General features: G+C 38.9%; 1 protein-coding gene across 7 annotated transcripts in view; it reads right to left on the reverse strand.

Moving 5' to 3' along the window:
• Nucleotides 1-2,647: 2,647 nt before the first annotated feature.
• The window catches only part of COL11A1 (collagen type XI alpha 1 chain), a 255,966-nt gene continuing 235,176 nt past the window's right edge, over nt 2,648-23,437 (reverse strand). For all 7 annotated transcript variants that reach the window (XM_075936624.1, XM_014571895.3, XM_075936623.1 and 4 more), the window contains 13 exons: nt 22,410-22,463; nt 21,573-21,680; nt 21,434-21,487; nt 16,640-16,693; nt 15,588-15,695; nt 14,872-14,925; nt 14,732-14,767; nt 14,555-14,608; nt 12,410-12,659; nt 9,942-10,054; nt 8,990-9,058; nt 7,434-7,667; nt 2,648-4,377 (listed from right to left, as the gene is read on the reverse strand). In XM_075936624.1, coding sequence (XP_075792739.1) covers nt 4,231-4,377; nt 7,434-7,667; nt 8,990-9,058; nt 9,942-10,054; nt 12,410-12,659; nt 14,555-14,608; nt 14,732-14,767; nt 14,872-14,925; nt 15,588-15,695; nt 16,640-16,693; nt 21,434-21,487; nt 21,573-21,680; nt 22,410-22,463 — 1,335 coding nt within the window. In that variant the 3' untranslated portion in view covers nt 2,648-4,230. The remainder of the gene's footprint in view (nt 4,378-7,433; nt 7,668-8,989; nt 9,059-9,941; nt 10,055-12,409; nt 12,660-14,554; nt 14,609-14,731; nt 14,768-14,871; nt 14,926-15,587; nt 15,696-16,639; nt 16,694-21,433; nt 21,488-21,572; nt 21,681-22,409; nt 22,464-23,437) is intronic.

Consider the following 23,437-nt stretch of genomic DNA (forward strand, 5'->3'; position numbering starts at 1 on the left):
CAATAAACCCAGTTTCTATTTTTGAAAAAAAATGTATTTTATTTGACATCAGGAAGGGTGGGTGGGAGGGGTAATGATAGAAATGTAGCTGTGTTAGTCTGGTCTAGCTGAAACAAAAAACAGGACTATGTAGCACTTTACATAGGGACGAGTAAGTGGAAGGACGTGAGGGAGGAATGGGGCACAAGCCCCTGGTGGGGAGGACCGGGAGGCTCTGAAGGCTCCTCGGGGTGGGCGCCCTCCCGCAGGGCCTCCTGGATCCTGACAACCTCCCGATGGACCCCCCGGATGGCAGCCTGCAGCAAGTGCAGCCGGGCTGATGGCAACAACCCCATGAGATGCACCGGCATTCCCAGGGGCAGCTCTGGCTCCATGTAGCCAAGTGCTGTGGTGTCCCGAGTACGGGCACTCAGGGCATTCCAAGACAGGACTGCTTTGCTGTCCCTCATTGAGGTAGACAAGCAAGCAGGGAACCCTGAGAACTGTCTTCTGGGATGGGGGTAGGGTCCCTTTAAGCATGGAGCTCAGTAACCCTCAGGCAGCAGCCCCACACACTAAGTCCTAACCTGCTGCCCTGCCGGCACTGGTTCCGGCCAGCCTTAACTTCGGTTCAGGATTCACTCGTGGATGCGCTATTTCAAAATAGTTTTTGTGTGCAGATGCGTTATTTCGAATTAGCTTAATTTGAATTAACTATTTCGAATTAAGTTAACTTCAATTAACGCTGTAGTGTAGACAAACCCTTACTGAGTACCTTACCCCATTGAAAGGGTAGGTGGAGAGACTACTCATGGAATAAGTGGTTCAGTGAGACTGTGGGTGGAGGAATGGAACCTTATATTTTACAATTTAAGATGACATCATAGATGGAACTTATCCCTCAGAAACAGCTGATCACAGCCAATCATGATTTTTCTGGAATATGTTAAAGTTTTCACTCTACTTTAGTGCAGCTATACCAGCACTTCCTTGCCCCAAGGAACCTTTCTACAAAAAACTGGAGCCCTTACTCTATTCTTCTGAAGAAGTGGGTTGTACCCATGAAAGCTCATGATACCATCTACATTTTTTTGGTAGTCTCTTAGGTGCTGCAGATCTATTCATTGGTTTTTTTTTTAAAGTTTTTATATTTAAAGAGAAGATCAAACCAGGCCCTTCAACAAAAACTGCATTCCACCACTGGGGGAGAATTCCAGTCTTATGCTATTCATGGGTATTGTGAGATTCCAAACATTCTGCAAGTTGCTTTTGCCAGCTCTTTGATGCAAAATCTAGAAGGCACTAAGCAATTTTTAAGCCTGTTTATGATTACACAGACTGTTAATTACAGGTCTGGAACTTACTGGCCTGTTTTTGCTTGGAAATGTACACAGTTTTTGAGATTATTTTGTAGACCTAGCATCACTTGATACCTCCTATGTCTTGTCTGCATAGCTAGACACTCTCACTTTCCAGAGACACTTAAGTGCAATTTCAATCAAAATTTTCTTCTGCTGAGCACAATGTCCTATGTATAGTGTTCAATAATGTTGAATTGTTGTATGGAGCTTGTACAAAGTGATTCTGATATTATCAAGATTAAGTAGTAAGGCACATGAATTTTCCCATAGATGATACGCAAAACCTAGGGGGAGAGAGTTCCTCTTCTTTTCTATCTACACATCTAAAATATTCAGTATATTTGATGAGCTGCTTTTGCACAGTTTTCTATTTTTCAGATTAGAGAGATGAAATTTAGTTTAGTAATGGGGGAACTTACACAGGCTGTAGAAGTCCCAAGTTCAGTTTCCTCTCTGCCACAGGTACCCTACCTGAGCCTGGGCAGTCGTAGCCTCCCTGTGCCTTAGCTCTCCATGGCTACATCTAGACTGGCATGATTTTCCGCAAATGCTTTTAACGGAAAAGTTTTCCGTTAAAAACATTTGCGGAAAAGAGCATCTAGATTGGCACGGACGCTTTTCCGCAAAAACACTTTTTGAGGAAAGGCGTCCGTGCCAATCTAGACGAGCTTTTCCGCAAAAAAGCCCCGATTGCCATTTTTGCCTTCGGGGTTTTTTTGTGCAAAACAAATCTCAGCTGTCTACAATGGCCCTTTTGCACAAAAGCTTTGCGCAAAAGGGCTTTTGCCTGAACGGGAGCATCATAGTATTTCCGCAAGAAGTACTGATTACTTACATGAGATCGTCAGTGTTCTTGCGGAAATTCAAGCGGCCAGCTGCTTTTGCGGAAAACCTTTCCAGTCTAGACACAGCCCATCTGTAAAATGGGAATAATTGCACTTTCCCTACCTCAGGGGGCTTGTGGGGATAAATACATTGAAGACTGCGAGGTGCTCAGGTGGCTATGGGGATCATAAAATACGGATAAAGGCTGTGAAAAGGAGTTGAGAGCCCAATTTGGTGGTTAGTGGCACATAGTCAGACTGTTGGGACTACACAAACACCCATTGACTTTAACGGGGCTCTGTACAAGTTATCCATGGCAGGACTGGGACCTTAGATATGAATACCTCTGATCATGATGCCTTTGTAGTGCTTGGCTGTGTATAGAGTAATATTTTTTGATTTTGGATGGTCTGGAAGCATTACCATTACCCTTCTGAAAATGAATATTTCTTGTAGTTTGAAGAAACAGATTGACCAGCCCAGGTAGTCAAGACTTGATTTTATTAATAAAATCCATATTTTTCCTCTTTGAGGTGACAGTTACAAACTTTGGTTCAAAAATAAAAGAAATTCTGAACAGCAAAAGGTTGACTTTTGAAATCTCACTTTTACATGTATTAAATATCAGTTGGAATGAGGCAGTGGAATCTGGTACCAATTAATTTAACAATTTATATAAGAAATAGTAACAAACATTTATTTTCAAGTCTTACATATATTATGAAAAATAATTACAAAAGGATTTGCGTTTTAAAGTTAAAATGTGATTTCTACTCCGTACTACCTGAAAAAAAAAGTTTAGCTGGAAGGCCAAACCAAACTTTTTGCGAGATTTGGATTGCAAATTATAACAGTTTGGGTCAGAAAACAAGCTCTGTAGGTAGTAGTCCCCTTGTACTTTGCTTTGCAACTAGGTAGAATCACATGACCTAGACATATTGTGTCCCTGGCCTTAACTTGAAATAACAGAGAATTCATATTGATGGGATGGGCAAATAATATATGGGCTATCATGTGGAACTTAGTATCCAGTTCAGAAGCAAATATTCATCATTGATCAAATAAAAGCTATGTAAACACTGCACAAATCCATAAATAGTTGTTTTGAATCAAGTTTTAATATTTATATAGTTCAAAGAAGCACAATGAAAACAAATTCAGATGAGATTTTTAAAAAGGATAACTATAACTACAAGTTACTTCACATAGACTTAAACAGATCTCTGCACATACTCCCCCCCATTTGTCATACACATTTCCTCCACCCAAAATATGAACTTGCTTATTTTTAGGTATATACAGGTATCTTAAGAAATTCTGGAATCTGAAAAGGAAAAAAAAAAGTCTGAGGTAATAGCACCATGGAATACAGCACCTCGGTGGGTGCATTCTTTCTTGAAATTCATTATCACAAAGTAATATTAACAAAGAAGTGTTGTTTTGAGCGTCTTGTCAAAAGATTTTCCAGTTTTTGCCACCTGAAGTTTTGTTGGCGACTTCAAATAACAGAGCTTTTCAACATAAATATATACAAAGGGACTTTATTATTAATCAGAAAATTTAAATTGGTTCACTGGAAATTACAGCTTTATTTTTCATAATACATACACAGTATTGACAACATAGTTTTGCAATTATAAAATAAGAGCCAGATGCAATTCAGAGACACATGCAAGTTTTGGAAATGGACACAGAAAAAACAGTATAGTACTGTACATAGAATAATTACAATTTATTAAACACACCTCCTTAGCACCTCTTTGTTGAAATGGAAGGAGCACCATTCATTTTTTACAGCACCAAGGAATCCAAAGGGAATATTCATAAAGTTAATCCTATGTTGTCTGTCTCTGCCACACCCTTTTATGTCCTCACGATTTGCCAAATAAGTTTAAGTCATGTGATTCTGGCCCTACAAGGGCAACGAATATTTCCTAGATAAGACATACGTACCCAGCAAGACATTTTTTCTATGCCATCCTTAATCAAAACTTGCATGTGGCATGAAGTGGGTTGGTGGCACCAAGACACAACTTGTTTGCCGATCTGCTCAACTGCCCTATACTTAACCGAGGAAACAGACGGGACCAACTTCAAATCCAAACTTCTGGTTCTGGTCACCAAAGTCATTAATCATCACATCAACAATAGGCACTTGGTCTATTTTAGGTGTATTGATTTCAATGACAGTCTTTCCATAGCCTTTTCTTGACTGTGAAAAGAAAAAGGCAAAAGAAAATTAAAAAATGGTTATACATAAAAGCTGCAATGTTATAGATCTTTCACAAATTAACTTTACAATATGTACTGTAATTATACATAACTGGCCTCCCGTGTACTGAACAGTATGCACTAATGCCAGATGTTCCTAATAAGATGGTTTTGAGTTCTTTTCTTTTTTTGAAAATTATTTTTATCTTCTAAAAATGCAAATGTGGAACCGCTGATTTTTTTAAAAGAGAAAGTGATTGAACATCACAAAAAGCTCTGGGCTAAAATAGGTCCTCTCACTGGAAAAATCTATGAGAATTTTAAAGTCCCTTGGAGAATCCTGAGTACTAATGCAGTAGCTGGTGAGTATATTTTGGGGGACTGTGGAGATTTCACCCTCATGAAGAGGCCAGTAATCCGGTCTGGGGACAATAACTGAGATACTGTGCACTTCCCAGGACAAAGGCTGTAACCTCCTTACAAAGTGCTACAGCAGCTAGCTGGAAATTCTAAACAGGCAGATCTCTGCTATTATTGCTAGATTGTACACCTCGGTTTATTTTAAAAAAGGGGAACCCCTGTTAATTGTGGGAGAAGATGTCAGCTTCATCATCTCCTATGTTATTTTAGCCAACCAAAGCAATATCTTGAGCTTCTGTGATCTTCTGTGATCTTACTCCCTCATCAATCCCCCCATCTGAGAGGAAACACTGAGAAAGTTGAGAGAATGCCACATCAGGCTATGATAAAAAGAGACATACATTTTAGTGTTGTGAGCTTATGAATGGCACTGTACCCCCAAACCATTTCACTACTTCTCCCAAGAGTTCCACATACAGATGCCACAATAACAGAAGCTACACAAGCCTCCTCACCAAAAGCCCTAACATAACTAGGAAGAGAGGTACACATGGAAGAGACGCAGTTATAGAATAGAATGCTATGGTACTCCATCAGGAGAAGACTTCTGTCAGACAAACAAAACAGTAGTGTTTGTCTGCAGAAAAAAAGAACGCAGCCAGTTGAGCACCATTCTACCAAACTCTGCCAGATTTCACACGTGTGCGAACCCTGCTGGTATACTGCATCAAAATAGATGTAAAAGAATCCATAGTAAACATGATCCACTGCCAACAAGAGATCCCTGACCAACTACACTAGCAATGTCTTTGTATCCCAGCCAGACCCCCATAGTCAGCCCTTCACAGCTGCCATTGCAGTCGGGGGCCAGGAGCCCGGGACTGCAGCAGTGGCAGCAGGAGCTCCAGTGCTTGGGTGGTGATTTGGAAGGGCTGGTGCTCTGGCTGCTGCTGCTGTGGTAGTGACAGTTGGGAGCCCCACACCCCTTTAAATCAATGGGTTGTCCCATTTGCTGACCCGTCAGCAGAGCTGCCAGACCCTACCAACAGGGCCAACAATGGAGAGTAGGGGGTAGCAAAAGGGGCAAAGCTTTAACATAAGCTATGTATGGGCCAATGCCAGCAGCCACTTCTTATTGGTGTGCTATACTGGTCTGTACCAGCCCATTTTCACCTCTGCTCACAACCCAGTCTAATGCAGATGGGAAAAGCTGTAGGTTACCCAAGGACTTCAGGTATTGCTCCACGCTATTAATCATAACCTCCTCTGTAATTGTCTCTAAACAAAGGCATTTATAGAGAGGATGCTTAAATATCACAGAAACTCAATGATCAGTCAGGTGTAAATGGTATGAAGTATCATATGTAGGTGTCCAGAAAACAAAGGGCAAAATATTCAGCATTGAAACATGACTTTTGAGGCAAGACGCGAACATCTGATAAACCTGAATGGGCCCAGTACCTTGTTGGAGAGATAATCAGATAGCTGGTGTATGTATGTAATAATCCAAGTGACAATAGAGAAGCTGGAAGAAGTGGCCAGGATATAATCTATGCACTTTACTTTGGCTTGAGTTCTGCTCTTTTTTTAGGGTACATCTACATTGCACACTTATTTTGAAATAAGCTATTCTGGAAGAAATACTCCATAATAACTTATTTCAAAATAGCACATTTACACTACAGGAAAGCCTCAAAATAAACCAAGGCAGGCTTCCCTAATGTGGATGTGCTGCCTCGATTTAGAGCCCCAGGAGGCAGTGGGGAGTAATTAGTTTGAATGGCCCTGGGGAGGAGCTATTTTGAAATAGCAGCAGTGGAGTGTCTACACTACAGCTATTTTGAAATTGCTATTTTGGAATAGGCATTATTCCCAGTGGAATGAGGTTTACAGACGTTGGAATAAGCCATCGGTTATTTTGAATTTATTTCAAAATAATGGAATTGCTGTGTAGACACTGTGAATATATGAAGTACAGCTCTCTGAAGCAAATTTTTATTATATTCACTTTGGCTGCGTCTACACAGCAGGGCTTAACTAGAAATAAGCTACGCAAATTGACCTACGTCAATTGTATAGCTTATTTAAAAAAAGCTTATTTTGAAATTGGGAGCATCTCCACAGAACTTATTTCAAAACAGAGCACTCTTCCTCCAACTCCTCGGGCAATGAGGATTACACAGGAGTTGGAGTAAGAAGTCCTCCAGCTTGACAGTATTTCAATATTATTTCGAAATAACTGCGCGCTGTGTAGACATGGACTAAGTTATTTTGAAATAATGCTAGTTATTTCAAAATAATGTTGCTGTATAGACATACCCTTTGTGTTTTTCCCTTTTATTAACTGATTTCAAGTTAACACATATTAACAGTGCAATGCTGCCTTTCATAATGCTCATTTTCCATTGCTTTTGTCTTACATAACACTTACAATAGCAAAACAGTTAATTTCAACACACTGTCACTAACAGCATGCATTCATGCCAAACTTTTCTTTGCTATTGCTTACATTATGTTTAATATTTTTGATACATTTATGAAATTTAAAGAAATGACTAATTCAATGTAATTAAAATTTTAAAAACAAAATCTTCAGAGCTTTTCATGGAAGCAAACCAGCGTAAGAATGAACTAGTTTGACTACTAAGCTCACCTGTCATATTAAAATAGAGAAGAATATTTGGAGCCTATACTTACTGCACAGCTATCATGAAGAGCTTTGATGTAAGGATTGTTGTCATAAGACATCTCTTCGTCATTTGATCCTAAGAACCTCAGTGCTTTGTCGTAGCTGTCAGATGACACATCATGCCAAGCTACTGACTGATGACAGTTGTAAGTGAAATTTTGTCTGGCAGAGGCACTCAGTAGTTTAAGGAATGTCATTTGAACCATATTAATGGAATTGCCTTCAACGTCCACATAGGAAAGCTGGAAAATATAAGTAGGCACATGAACATTTGGTTGCTTCCTTCTCTTAAATTTTAAACCAGAAAATTCTGGTTGACACAGAATCTCATTAACAGACTTTAATGTAAAAAATAGCTGATACATTCTAAATCATCAGTGTTAGATTTTAAAGCATAATCAAGCTATGAATCAGTAAACAGGTTTTCACTTTGCACCAGGAATTGTGACAAACAACTACATATATTTAGCTGCAACCTACTGCAAGATAAAGAGAATCATGTCCATTCAGGTTGAAACTCTCTAGTCTGGCATCCTTAGGACCTGACTGGTGTTGAACCAGAGAATTTGTTGGACTAAGGGAGGTAAATGAAGAGTGCCAGTGGCTCTCCATAGGCAGGGAAGAATGAGGTACAGAGGGGGGGAGGCTGCAGCACCCCCAAACTTTGTGCCCAGGATGGCCCCTTGCTTGGGGGCTGCAATGCTAGCCTCATGTCACAGCCATAAGCCCCTCTGCTGCTGCCTGATGTTTCATCTTCAGGTCCCTCATTGGGGGTCCCAGTGGCTGGTCCCAGACCCAGGCCACTGGCCCTTTGCTCTGGGTCCCAGCTGCTGGCACCAGGTCCCAGATGCTGTCTGCATGGCTCTGCTCCTGGCTCCAGCCAGGGGCTCCACAGCCATCCTACCTCTTCCCTGCATGCTCTCCTGAACAAGTCCCATCTCCACTCCTCTCCCTCCTTTCTGGAGCTTGAGCACCACAAACAGCTGATTTGTGGCACTCTGGAAATGCTGGGGGAGGGGGGGAGTTGGTAAGTGCGGGAATACTAGCATGCGAGAGATGTGGGGGGAGGGGACAAAGAGGATCTTGGCACCCATTACCAATATCCCGGTGGGCGATCCTGAGTCCATGACTATGCCAGAGGTTCAACCTGTAATAGCCAATTCTTCTGGGACATAGATTCGGTTATGTCTGTTGTACTGAATATGCATAAACGATGCTGCAGCCTGTCTGCAGTTACCTGGGATTGAGCATGGGGAGCTGCACTTAAGCTACTCTGCAGAAGGTTGGTGGTGGTGCGAGAGCTGCCACAATGCATTTGTCTGCTCTGCAGTTAACCACTGGCAGTTTTGGTACATTTGAAGCATGATAAATAGAAAAGCACAGGACAAGTTCTTGCTGTCCAATGTGAAAGAGATTACTTACCGGCCTTTATGTTTAAAGGGGAAAAGGTTGAGGTTGCACAAATTCCTTTCTGCATTGTATAGTCAGAATTACTTGGCTTGTGACTTGTATAGTCAGAATTACTTGAGTTGTTTGTGACTCATACATTGAGGTGACTACTTACCAGTTTGCCTCTCTTAAATTCACTAAACCAGGCTCCTGGATTCTCCTTTGGCCATGATGAAATTCTGACCTGTTGTAAAGGAGCAGAGATTGTGAGTATTTACTCCATTAGTTAGAAAAAAGAACGCATTTAAATGCAAAATACATTTTCCTTGTGGGATATCAACCTATTTTAAGTGGCCTTTGGAGCTATGCAGAGACACATCTACATTTGATTTATTTAATTCTCCAAAACTGGATACTTTGCTTAGACAGAGATAAAATGCCTGCAAATTAATTGCTTCAGGCCAACTGAATCGAATTAAAGATGACAGAATAATTTCTGTTCATAAGGTGTACAGAGTATGTAGCAGTGATACTTGAGATTAATTCAGATAAGTTATTGAGGTACACTGAACCAGTTTGGATTAATTAAGATTTGCCCTGGTATGACTACATTGATTTATATCCCTCATCTAGATAGGGTTTATGGGAGCCGTCTTCTTCACTGGTTGCACTTTAGGCAGCCATTCATACTCATGGGTGTGAAACACTCTCAGTTAATAACAGTGTTTTTCAGCCACTTTGTTCAGGTATAAATGATATCACCAGGGGCAAGACAGTGGAGAATCAGACAGTACAGTTTATCTATCTTGTATGTGTCAGACTGAACTCCATGTTCATTAGAAAAGGGTAAATAGCCATGTCATGTCCTGGCCTGCAGGAGACACTGCGTTAATAAGCAGGTGAATAAAAAAGTGCATCTGAGCAAAAGGGGGCAAAAATGGCTATTTTAAAATTTTCTTTATCATTTCATTGCCTTTGTCTTGTTTATGCAAGTGAAATGCATTAATTATCCTGTAAGAAAACAGGCAAATGAAAATGTGACAGTATAATTTTCCTATTTAGTTCAATATTGCAACAACACGGCACGATCTGTCAGACGTCAACCCAAAACACAGATTGGTACTTACTCCTTCAGATTTCTTATCAGGGTAGATGCAAGTTTCACCACCTGCTGTGAAATTACAGTACACTTTGAAGGAGTCTCCAGAGCAGCCCTGATTAGGATCAATCCAATATTCACCTAAAACAAATGAGAGAGGTTTTACTTAAGATAATGATTTATTTGGAAGTCATATTTCACTGCCATCTGATGCTGCTCTAAAAATTTTAGCTGTAAAGATGGGGAAACAAAAACAATTCCTTTATGTCATTGCCTTTATTGCTTCTTTATGAAGGATGAAACCAGACTCAGTCTTTTTTTTTTAATTTTAGCTTGTATTTTACTTTAGGTCATGACTGCCTTTGTTTGCTGAAGGACTTTAGTAAGTCTTTTGCAGAACTGGTGAATGATACCACAGGAGGCTGAAATCTGAGGCAGAGCTCTGAGAGAGAGACCCCAATGAACAGAAACAGTATGTTTTATATGTCTGTCTCCTGGGACTTCAACATCCAGATTCTCTAGTTAAAGAAAAGTCAGAACCTGATATTTCAAAATGTTGAAATAAAAGCAACCAGAAAACATGTTCAGGCTACATCCGAAAAGAGCCTAGGCCGGAGTGTGATGTTTAGGGACAGCCCTGTGTTAAGGGTGGTGCAGAGCTGTAAAGCCACACCAGGGGGCATGTCAGAAACGGCAGGTGCGTAGAAACAGGGTGCCTCCTAATGCATACCTCCATAGAATTCAGCTTATTTCTCCACCTCTGTTGCTGGTATATGCTGAGACCAGAGTCATTGTCCCTGCTTTTATATCCTAACTTACATATCTCCACAGGTAGCTCTGGTGGAAATGAAGATAAGCCTCAGATTCAGTCATTTTACCACTATGTTGCCTAACTCTGAAGCTGCAGCTGTAGAGGAAGCCCAGCTGTTTCCTGATAGAAAAAGCATCATCACAATGGCTGGTTAGATAACATAATGACAAAAACACTTGGACCTGTCTGAGCCTTTTCTGCTATCCCTCTTATAAGTCCTAGAAATTCCAATGTAGATAATGGCTGAGGGGTAAATGCTCTAGTCAGTCCCAGGACCATTCAAATGTCAGTCTCTTAGGTGACTGCTATCGATCATTCTAATTATAATGGTGTTTTCTTGGTGTTGACTAATACCACCAGCTAATACCACCTTATTGGCAGGACAGCAAATAGCAATGGTTTTCAGTAATTATCATCCTAGTCCAAATGCTAGCCAAAGTGCAGGTTTCTAGAAGATATGCATTACCAATCCTTTCACTGTCTCCTGAACGTAAAGTATGGAACAAAAGAATGTATGTATGTATGATATTTGTGATAATAGCTACAGCCGTTTAAGCATTCTTTATTCAGACAGTCCTGACAGCTAGCTCCCTACTCCTAAGAGCTTTGTAATGAAATAAATGTTTTCACTTTTATTTTAACCAAATTAAACCCTCATTCATATTAAAACAAAAGCTCCAAATAATAGATAAATACTGGTAAATGAAGAAGTCAGAGACTTTCTATAAAAGATAGTCTTTATAATGGAGGTACTGAATTGTAAATTATGTACTTTTCATACAGCGCATTCACTTCTTAACTGTTCCTCCAGGCAACCATCTGTTTTTATGTGTCTAGAGTGAAAGCAATAAGTATTATTAAATTGTCAAAATGTATTTTTGCTCTCATTTTAAAATGTGACAAAATTATTTTGAATGGGGAGAAATATACATTATAATAGAGGAAATATAAAGGCAGGAGAGCTATATGAAAGTTAGCCTTCATTTAAAGCTTACCAGGGAGGAAGCATAGTTTAAATGAATAAATATACAAAGATATTTGTCTGAAACACTGCCTGATTTATGACTATGCACTTTATTAAACCTTCATGCCAAAAAGTACTAGGGTGAAAGAATTATGGAGGAATGTACTGTGAACAGTACTCAGTAATGTCCTATACAACTCTCTGATTGTTTTTTAAAATTCTGGACTAATATTGTAGCACCCCGCCATCCACCAATAAAATACTTATATCTTTCGGGTGAAATCTGGATATTATTAAATCTGGTTTTATGTTCCCATTGATTTCAAAGGCACAAAGACATCACCCTCTGTTCTTTGGAAAATGTGGCTTAGTAAAATGCAAAAACTACCTTTCCAAATAAACATTTAAACTTTTATTTCTTTCCTTGCTAATATGCTTTTTATAACACAATTTGTAAAAGCTGTAAATCTAAAACTAAACTAACTGTATTGCATATGTAATGAACTCTTGCTTTACAGACACAGAATATCTATAGTTGAAATTAAATACACCATGTTTATAAATGGCTTTTTTTGCCTGCAAGAATGGATTTAATGAACATTTTCTTTGCTTTTATTTGGAGACTATATTAACCATATAACTAGAATTAATGAGCTGACAGTATATCTTAGTAAATTATAACCTCAGCCCATTTTCCTTTGTCATGTAATATTAAACATACCATCTGGGAAGTCTGGGTGGCAGAGTTGTAGGTCTTTGCATGTTCGGGCTGGGTTGGTCTGAGTGCCCATTGGATACTTCATATGCTCAATATCTTGCTTCAGGGAATTGAGTGAACCAAAGATTTCCTCCATGCCATCAGAGTAGTCCAGGATGTTATCAACTGCATCAGCAAGCATGTAATCTGAAGATCTTCTCGTCTTTTTGGGTGACTGGATTGGCAAAGGCTGGATAACTTCCCCTGGGGGACCCTGTAAAGCACAACACATAATTTGGTTGCCTTTTCTTTTTATTTCCCAGATGCATAAAGAGATTGATAGATAGGAAGTCTGGTTGTAAGTGGTTTAAATGGTCTGACTTCTTTTTATTTTATTTTATTTTATTTTATTTTATTTTATTTTATTTTATTTTATTTTATTGGTGATTTTTGTTTCTTTGGCCAAGTGTTGATGAAATAGAGAAAGAGAGAGAGAGAGATTCTGTCTGGCCCACTGCACCCTAAACTCAAAATAAGATATGAAATTTCAGATTGAATTTCAAAATAGCATATTTTGAAATTTGGTGCACCTACACAGCCACTATTTTGAGACATCTTTTAACCCTTGAGAGTTACAAGGATGCTGAAATAGCACATTTGCTATTTCAAGACCTATCCTGAAATACCAGGTGTGTTCAAAAGTCACGGGGTAGTTATTTCAGGACACTTCGGGTATCTCGAAATAGCCCTACTGTGTTGACATACCCTATGGGAACAGAGAAGGATCATATGGAGCAAAATTATAATCCAGAAATCCACAATCAGAAAAGAGTGGGGAATGAATTATCCCTGCTCCCCAATAGGTCCACAACGCTTCAAAAGCAGCAGAGAAGAGGCAGGCATGGGCCAACCACTTGGAGAACACTAAGTTGCCTTCCAAAATAGATGCAGTTCTGGGATTGTTTGTCCCAGTGCACCTGGGAAACAAGCTTAGGCAGACAGTTTCTTGGTATGCTCACACTCTAGAATTAAACTAAAAATATTTAAAATTTCTGGAGAACCAAAATTCCACCAACAGTTGCATTTTAGATTGAACAAAATGTTCCATTTCAAGGAAATCAATGTCTCACTTTGATTTTGACTTTTTGCATTTTATAAACTCAAGAAATGGAAAATCAAAATGTTATGTTCTACAACTAGAAGGGTATGTCTACACTACCCCGCTAGTTCGAACTAGCGGGGTAATGTATGCATACCGCACTTGCTAATGAAGCCCGGGATTTGAATTTCCCGGGCTTCATTAGCATAAGCGGGGAGCCGCCATTTTTAAATCCCCGCTGCTTCGAACCCCGTGCAGCGCGGCTACACGGGGCTCGAACTAGGTAGTTCGGACTAGGTGCCTATTCCGAACTACCGTTACTCCTCGTGAAACGAGGTGTACCGGTAGTTCGGAATAGGCACCCTAGTCCGAACTACCTAGTTCGAGCCCCATGTAGCCGCGCTGCACGGGGTTCGAAGCAGCGGGGATTTAAAAATGGCGGCTCCCCGCTTATGCTAATGAAGCCCGGGAAATTCAAATCCCGGGCTTCATTAGCAAGTGCGGTATGTATACATTACCCTCCTAGTTCGAACTAGGAGGGTAGTGTAGACATACCCGAAGGGGTTCCCTCCCTTCAGATTTTTGTTTCAGAATGAGTTTTTGTCAGAGGCATTGCATTTCCTTTTTTTTGTTTTGAAAATTTCGAATCAGCTCTAACATATTCCTTTTCTTCAGCTTTCCAAAGTCCTACCTGCCAGGATTACAAAACAGGATCATTTGGAGTGGACCACATAGGCCATGTCTACAGTACAGATAAATAAGATTGAAGCAGCCCGCAATTGATCTTCCAGGGTTTGAATTAGTAGGTCTAGTGAAGACACACTAATTAGAACTGAGGGGGCACTCCTGTCGATGCTGGTAGCCCCCTTCTGTGAGGAGTAAGGGAAGTTGAAGGGAGAGTATGCTCCCTTCGACTTCCCACAGTGTGGAGGGCACCAAAATTCGAGTTAAGATGCTTCGACTTATGCAACTTCAGCTACATTAATTGCGTAGCTTATCTTAATTCAACCTTATCCCTAGTGTAGAGCAGGCATAACTGAATGCATTGTCAAATAAGTGATTTTACTCACGGGAGGACCCGGGGGACCAGGTAAACCACCATCACCCTTCTGACCACCAGGACCCTATAAACCAGAGAAAGAAACACTAACTTAACAATCTTGAAAAACAAAACAACAGAGAGTTTTTAAAGAAAAACACTAACTCCAAGGGAAAATACTAAACACATCTGGACAGAAGTTACTTACAGTTGATCCTTTGGAACCCTTTGGACCTTGAGGACCCTAGAGGACAATGGACACAGTTACACTGAATTGTACTCAGGCTAGGATGAGAATATATTGAACTGAACAACATTTGTCAAAACACTTAGGATGTAATTACTTACAGGTAAGCCAGGAGGACCAGGGGGGCCAAGTGGACCAGCGAGACCAGAAATGCCCTAAAGAAGAATAAGCAGAAAATTATTATTCTAGCTGAACAGCTTCTGCTATACCAAGCAACAGTGACTGGGACAATGAGATATCAAGTGTACCTACAGAGTAGTTCTGTGTATAGTTTGAGTCATCTTAATGATATAGATCCTGTTCTATGATTAACAACATGACATGACAATTTGAGTTCTGTTTTTTTCTACTCATCCCCCCAGTTTCATAAAGCCACTCCCCCATCCACTGTCAAATCCTCCTTAAGGCCTATTTTTGACACAGAATTCTGTGTCACATGCATACAGAATATTGCCAATGGATAAAAGACAGATGGGTTATGAGCTACATTGTGACTACAGCTAGTATACATGAAAATGTTGAGCAAACTGCTGTGTCCATGTTCTCCGCCTGTTTGTTTCATCCACACAGTGACTCTTGTTGTTCAGCTAGATTCTAACCTCTTTAGCTTTATGAAACATTTGTACAACACCTAGAACAATGGGACCTTCATTCCTGAATGAAGATTCTATGTGCTGCTGCTGCTGTAATTTAAAGGCTCCTCATCTAAAAGATCTGTGCAAAAGGTTTTAGAATTCAAATTCTTTTCTTCTTGCCTTGGCAGACAGAATAAACTTATACAAGCAATTAAATAGAAACAAAAGTATAATTTACTAACTGCATCGCCCTTGGGTCCGAGAGCTCCTTGTGGACCAGGAAGACCCCTGTCACCCTTTTCACCCTGTTCTCCTGGAGGGCCAATCAGACCAATCAAACCGGGATGTCCCTAGAAAAGAACCAGAGAAAAATAAGATTGAAGGTCAAGGTATGTAACTATGAATGCATCTAAATTAAATGAGCAATATATTTTGATAGCTTAGAGTATTGAAAAATCATCACTGAAAAATCCTAAAAACAGTAGGCACTCAATTATTCTGCAGGTACATGCATTTGCGGACTGATTTTTATGCTTAAAAATTACCTGCAGAATTAACTAGTTATTCTATGAAAAATAAATCGGTGAGTACTAAGTACTAGGACCTTACAGAAGCCAATACAGAAATAACAATACCTGTCAGTATAGGCTTCACAACCTTGTCAAGATTTAAATGTTCCAAAATAAAGTAGAGTTTTAAACCACTTCAATATGTAATATACATGTATATCAACAAAACTCATAACAAAACGGGCTTCATACTGAATAATTTCTCTTATCATACAGTTCCTCTTGCCCTGGTAGATCAGTGGACTTTGGGTACCTATTTCCCTTAGGATTCTTTGGCAAGCCCACCCTATGCCTTTAAAGTCATTATTGCTATTAATTCACACTACAGAAAAATACACTTGTTCTATATTTTGTGACTTTTTATATATAAAATTCTAATATGTCTTATCCTCATCTGTGAAACTACATGCATGTCCCCTATGGATTTCTGTGGGTTCTTAATTACAGAGAAAAGCAAAGGTCAATACATTTATCTTCCAAGCAATGACTGTTGCTTTCTTTCTGAATGCCTCTGGGATGGGAAGACATGGTCTACATTTTCATTACTACTATTGTGGCAGGAGTGAATTGATTGAGGGGTGCCACTCACCTGTCTTGCTTTCATGTCATTAGGACATCTTATATACAACAATATAGGCCCTCTGCCAGGATGTGGCTTTTAGATTAATGTGATAGTTATGGAGCCTCTCTCAAATTGAGACACAAAGGGAGAAATTTCCACCTACCTTCTCACCCTTGGAACCTGGGTCTCCCTTCAATCCAGGCAAGCCAGGGGGGCCCTAAGTAGATCAATGGAAATAGTGTTAAACACACATTTACAATGGCATGACATTCTGTACATGATGCACTCATAATATTGATGTAAAATCATAAAAGTTCTGTAAGTTCATGGATAGTGACATTCAATGGCTGATGATGGACTATGTGTACAACATAGGGCACAAGATACTCTTTAAGTATATGTTTAAAAGAAACACTTCTGACCCATTATAATAATAGAGTAGCTGATTTTGACAGGACTAGGAAGTGGAAGTGAGGGACAACGTGACCAGAAATGTATAAGGAAAGAGCTCTTTAATGGTCAATTGAAAGTCTTCACGTGGCACTGAAAATACCCAGTGAAGTATGTGATGGTTAAACACGTTTTTTAATTTATATGTTGTTGATCTTTCTTTTGCTAGTGGCCACTTTACATGCTTTTCATTATTTCTCCAATTACGCTTGTTATTTATTATCCCTATCCTGTTATGATACAGTGGTAAAGAGACCTCCTAATTAACTTACGTTGGTAGTACAGCTCAGTAATGTCTTGCAGATTCTTTAGCTGGCGTCTTTTATTTATTAATTTTCCCCTATTTTCCCATTGGTCTGAGAGCCACTCTATGTTAGTGGCTCCCTTGGGTGTAGGAAGCTAAGGGCCTGTCTACACTGAGAAATTATTTTGAATTAACTAAATTTGAAATACAAACTCCCGAAATAACTATTTCAAAAAAAGCTTATTCTCTGAGGAAAGCAGGCATAGATTTTTAAATAACCAGCCCGTTATTTCGAAATAACAGGCTTGGTAGTGTGGATGCTCGCCTTGTTATTTCAAAATAAGGTGGTTATTTCGAAATAACTTCCCTAGTGTAGACCAGGGCTAAGGGTTTAATTCCTTGGTCTGTCACAAACTTCCTGTGTAACCTTGGTTAGACCCAGACTTTCTTTGTTCAGCACTATTGCATTATGATATGGATAGCAGTCATAAGTGACTTTTAACGTGGCACAGGTTTAGAAGTGCCATAACTCTTCATGTACAAAATGTTATTTGGTGTGTACCTTTTTTATTTCTACTTCAGGATATCAGTTGATGCAAAAGCCTAGTCAAATACATAATTCATGAATAAAAACGGAAAAGGAAAACAGGGTTGATAAGTTTTTAAGCTTCTGGAATAGAGAATCAAACATTTTCACCTGCAGTGCACTGTACTCTGCTGCATATCTACTTTGGCATGCTTCTCACAACTGCACTCCATGGGGGATGCAACCTAAACTCAGCAACTGCTGCTTCTGAACTTCATTTAAGATGTGAACCAAAGTTTTCATATGTGACTGTATAAATATAATGATTTACTAGAGCTAACTAATCAAAAAGCAATCCAGAACACTTATTTTCAGTGGTATATAACTCATTAATATTACTTTGCTGCTGATTGAAATTGGGCATTAAAAAGAGCCTCAGCAGAGGTCTTTTAACTATACATTTATTTTATATCTCATGGGACATTTTTGCTACTTTTTTAATGTAAAGTAATTTTGCATTGCTTTTTTGCTTTAGAAGATTGTTCTTTGATTAAGGGACAGAGCTGGGATGAAGGTGATCTGAATTCAGTTCCAGACTCGTCCACAGATTAATTAACTGACCTTGAGCAAGTCATTTAATCTCTGGGCCTTGATCTGCCTTCTGCACAAAGGGGATAGCAATCGTGTCTTTCTCCCACTCTTTGTCTTGGCTATTTAGATTGTAAACTCCTCAGGAGGGAATTGTCTCTCTTCCTAATGTGTATGTGCAGTGCCTAGAGTAATTTGATCCTGATCTTGCTTGGACGCTCTAATTGATACTGTAATACAAATTCCACAGGGAAAAATATTTTTAATCCTGAAAAAAATATAAAGACATATTCTGAAACTCTTTCTTGTTTATGGGGTAAAAGAATAGGTTTTGAACATTTCCAAAATCTATGTTGGTCAATTGGTATTTGCCCATAAAATGTTCCAATCAAAGAAAAAAAAAAACCAATTCTTCTTAACTTACACACACAAAAAGTAAAAAGGTGTTTCAGAGATGAAAGTAAGGACCTATTCAGGAAGCATTTTATTTCAGATGATGAATAGCACATTTTCTCAACCACATTTGAATTCACTATGAGAACCTGATGATACATTCTGCAGCTGTTATGGAAGCAAGCAGGAAGTGGAATAGGAATCCTCTTTACAAAGGACATGTGGTGAAGCTGTATAGTTAATCTTTGGAAGCAACTTCAGCCCTAAGGCATAAGCAGGAGCAGTTATCCCTGCCTGCATACGAGAAGAGTAGGGTAAGGAAGATTCCTCCTGCTTTCTGACCCTCACCCAGCGTTCTCATCCATGCAGAGTGGAGCCACACCATTTTATGAATATCAGAAGGGACTGAATTTGCCCCTTACAGCCCCAGCATCTTGATGTGATATGGTTGTTATTGTGCATATCAGCATCAGTTAAAACTTTCAGCCACAATAGAAACAATGTTTTTTATTTAATGTGTGACAGCAGTTGGACATGTCCTTGTGTGTCATTTGAGAACTCGACACTTGCTTTTTCATTTCACTCAACCATGACTGTGTCCATATTCTATTTCAAAGCTTTCAACCCTAACATGTCATGCTGGAAATGTATTAAACACCTATGCAGCATCAGAATATTTATAACCTCCTCCTCCCAGCTGAGCAGGATCACCTTAGACCTTCTCAGAATTGTTCCTGATCAAAAGCCTTAGCCAGAGCAAGTCCTGGATTCTTCTAATCTTTCAGTCTTCCCCGGGCTATTTTCTCCCTCCCCACCATGCACATTTCTGAACCCATTCTCAGAATGGGAGGGAGTGGTTAATATATAAAATTCCTTACAGGACTGCAGAATAATAATGAGTAAGAAGAGTAGTAAGTAGTAAGAGTAGTACGTAGTAAGAAGAATCTCAACTCAATTATTTTAGTAAGCAAGACTTTTGTCAAGTCTTAAAGCCAGATTGTCTTTACTTAGCTGGAAAGACCTGGTCAGGTATTATAGATTTAAAATTTTACAGATAATTAAAGTCTGGATTGAGAACAGCAGCATCTTATTCCTCATTATATATTAATTTTTCTATTCTTCATTAAGGACTTATTTAGAAAATGATGTCACTACTTCCACTGACTACAAGGAATTGTTTGTGCTTCCTTTCCTTTGGCCTTCATTATTTATGTGCAATAATATTCATATGGTCATTGAGCCATTTTTAAGAGATAAAGGAGAATTAAATACCTCTCAGCAATAACCAAAGTTTTTTTTAAATATTACTTTGGTTGTGGTGATTAGACAAGTATATGAATTAATTTGTGCAGCATTTGTTCCTTGATTTACAGCCATATCAGTATTACAATCATAAAACATAGTTAGATGCCTAATAAGCTGTTCTGAAGTAACCATAAAACTGAAAGTATATTCTGAGAATTAGCTAAAGAGTTAACACAACAATTCCTCATGAAGGATAACTGTGTAGCAAGCTACAAAGGCTTATTGATTTCCTCCTACAATGCATTTCAGCCTTAGCTGGCTTCTTTCATGAGCAGCAGTTAATACAGTAGGTCATGTTTCCAAATTATATCCTCCCATTGAATCTTAAAGGCTTGGGGAGTAATAATGACAAATACTATAGCAGTCCCAAGGATACATCTGAGACTATGACAAGGTGGAGTAGTAGTTTCCAAATGGACAAGAGAATGGGAAAATAAAGCAAGTAACAACATGAAGATTGCTACACAATATGAAAAATGAAGACTTGAAGATGCATTGTATAGTTTCTACTTCTCACCTGTCATTTCTTTGATAGATAGCCTTTTAGGATGAGATTTTTTAAAGGTCCCGTTTAAAGTGTCCATCTGCCATTGACTTTCAGTTGGAGCTGGATGCTTAATTCCCTCAAGCCCCTTTGAAAAACTCAGTCATAAACTATTTCTTGGGCAAGGCATAGATAATTAAAGATGGAGCCTGACTCTGCCTTGCTGGGAAAGCCATCCTAAAATCTGGTTAGGTATAGCTCTTCCCCATCCTCTCACTGACACTAATTCTGAATTTTCAGTGATTAGCCAAACCCTTTAGTCTTTTGCACAAGGAGCTGCATTTGCCTACATTACTTCCATTACAAGCAGAGGCTGCACTGAAATCACCAGTGCCAAGGAAAGGATGTTCTTTTAACAGATATTTTGTGTGCGTGATTTTTACTGCTATGGAGACCATAAGGACTCACGGTCATTGGTGCTTGTTTGAGGTCAAACCTATTTTTGACAATGTGCAATCTTGCACTTTTATATGTTGGCTTTTATTCTAATATTGGGTGGAGGTTTCAGGGACTGATACCCTGTTGTGTTACTCCAGTAGTGTGCCAGTGTAATCTACTGACTCCAGTGTAGTTGCTCTGCACTAGAACTGAATAACACAGCTGTAAAGCAGGCATTCAATATTCTAATTAAACAAAAGCATTGTTGTAACCCCCAATATGTCAAAGAGGGCAAATCCTTTACTGAGGACCATTAGTATCTTGGCATATCTTCTGGGGAAAATGACTATATATAACATTAGAAAGAAGCTTCGGGGGTAGTCAAGTTAGTCTATACAGGATAATCTTAAATTTAAAGTGGGCTGTGCCCACAAAAGCTCATGATACCATCTACATGATTTGTTAGTCTTTAAAGTGCTACCAAACTATTTGTTGTTTTTTAAAGTTTATTAGAAAGAAGGATACTCACCATAGGACCAGGTGGACCATCCTGACCTGGTGCTCCAGGTAGACCTTGTTCTCCCTATAAGAAACAAATAAGATTCTTTACAAAGGGGATATGCAAGATAGAAAAAATAAAAATATTCCTGTGTATTCAATGAACTCACCACAGGGCCTGGAATACCACGGAGACCCTCTGGGCCAGGTTTTCCTGAAGGTCCTTGAGGACCAACTGGCCCTGTTTTTCCAGGAGCACCTTCTGAACCAGGTTCACCCTAAAAGGAAGTGTATACCAGGTCAGATCACTAATGGAGTTGAATATCCATGGTTCTGTATGGGTGAACAAGTGTAGTGCAGGAAAGGGATATAAGATATACCACTTCTTTGTTGTATTGTTATTCCATTTATGGGGCACAGCTGTTAGCTGTCAAGAAATAAACTGTTTGTGCTTGACAGATACCTGTGTGGCATCCTTTGTACTTTGGGAACCCAGTGTCGGACCTGAGACTTACTCTTGCCGACTACAACAAATGAGACAGTTTCACACACGGTCACAAGGAGCTTTTTACTGCCTTTACCAGAGATTATCACAGTCTGAATCTGTTCCCCTGATGACAAACTTGGCCCCTGGCTGATAACCGTGATAGACTATTCTAAAGGTTATAAGGTGGACACACATTCTCCCCTTCTTTTGTGCACTAGCCAGATCATCTTGCTCAGCTTTTGTGAGGAGTGCACACAGAATCCCATCAAAAAGCTCTAGAAGTTTCCTGCTAAAGGGACACATTTGAACTACCTCCTATTAAAGCAAAGGAATTTTACAGCATATATATTATTTTTAGGCTCTTTTAACTGAGTTATTTACAACTTAACTGTGATTACTTTGGTTAATTTAAAATGTCACATATTGTATGTATAATATATAACTTGGAAAAAGTAAGATTTAGTTTTTGGAATTATTTTTATATTTCACTCTTTTGAACACAAGCTCTTGTATTCATTACCTTAGCACCTTTTTCACCTTGTCTGCCTTCAGCACCAGCTGCTCCTGGAGGGCCCTGTAAAGGAAGAAAGAAAAATGTTAGGAATGAGATAAATAATGGTTCATTAATTATAGTATATTAAAATTATATTAAAATGGTAAAAATGTCTGAAAAGTCTTACAATTGTATGTGTATCAGTAACTAATGAAATACAATCATTTTCTTGATCATTTTATCACAAAAATGAAAAATCTCATTTAACTCCTATTAAACCTTTATTTTATTTTTGTACAACTTATTGAAACTTACAAAGACATTGAATTGAAAATTAACTACTCTTATGAGCAAAATGAACATCACAGATAAGTTTTATAAAATTTTCTCATTTCTTTTACTGTGCAAATATTCATCTTATTTATGAGAAAAGGCAAATAATTTTATATGCAATAAATAAGATTACCAAACATGCTAAAAGTCGTCCTATATCTGATTCAAATGAAGCCAGTGGGACTTCTATCACTGACTTCAATAAAAACCAAGGTATTTTTATTGTGCCATTGTAAGTTGAATGGCTCATGACACACACTTCTTCACCCTTAAAGTCTTGTAGTGAGAAATTATATCAGTTTTCCAAATCTGGACTTTGCTCGGGGCTGAAATATCAGAATATTGTGAACTGTGATGAGGTTTAGCTGTAGAACCATATGGGGGGATGGGCATGTCAATCCTACATTAGCTACATACATTGCTACCAATTTTCACTTTTTAAAGAAGTTTTTCAAATAAAACGGGATATTTTCTCCTTCCAAAACATAAAAAAGTTTAATTTTCAATTAAGGGGATTTATATACATAGTTCCCATTACTAACAAAAACTGTGTGTGAAACTTCTTTATACTGCACTGAAAATGTTCCTGTTGAACATCCTTGACTCTTTAAAGTAAGAGATCACCTGATTTTCATACAAGGCTAGTCTTTAGATTGAGAAAGTTCTTTGTTACAAACAGATATTTCTTGCCTCTAATCATCCATTGAAAAAATAATGAATCT

Source organism: Pelodiscus sinensis, chromosome 9 (genome assembly GCF_049634645.1).
Source record: "Pelodiscus sinensis isolate JC-2024 chromosome 9, ASM4963464v1, whole genome shotgun sequence".
NCBI lineage: Eukaryota > Metazoa > Chordata > Testudines > Trionychidae > Pelodiscus > Pelodiscus sinensis.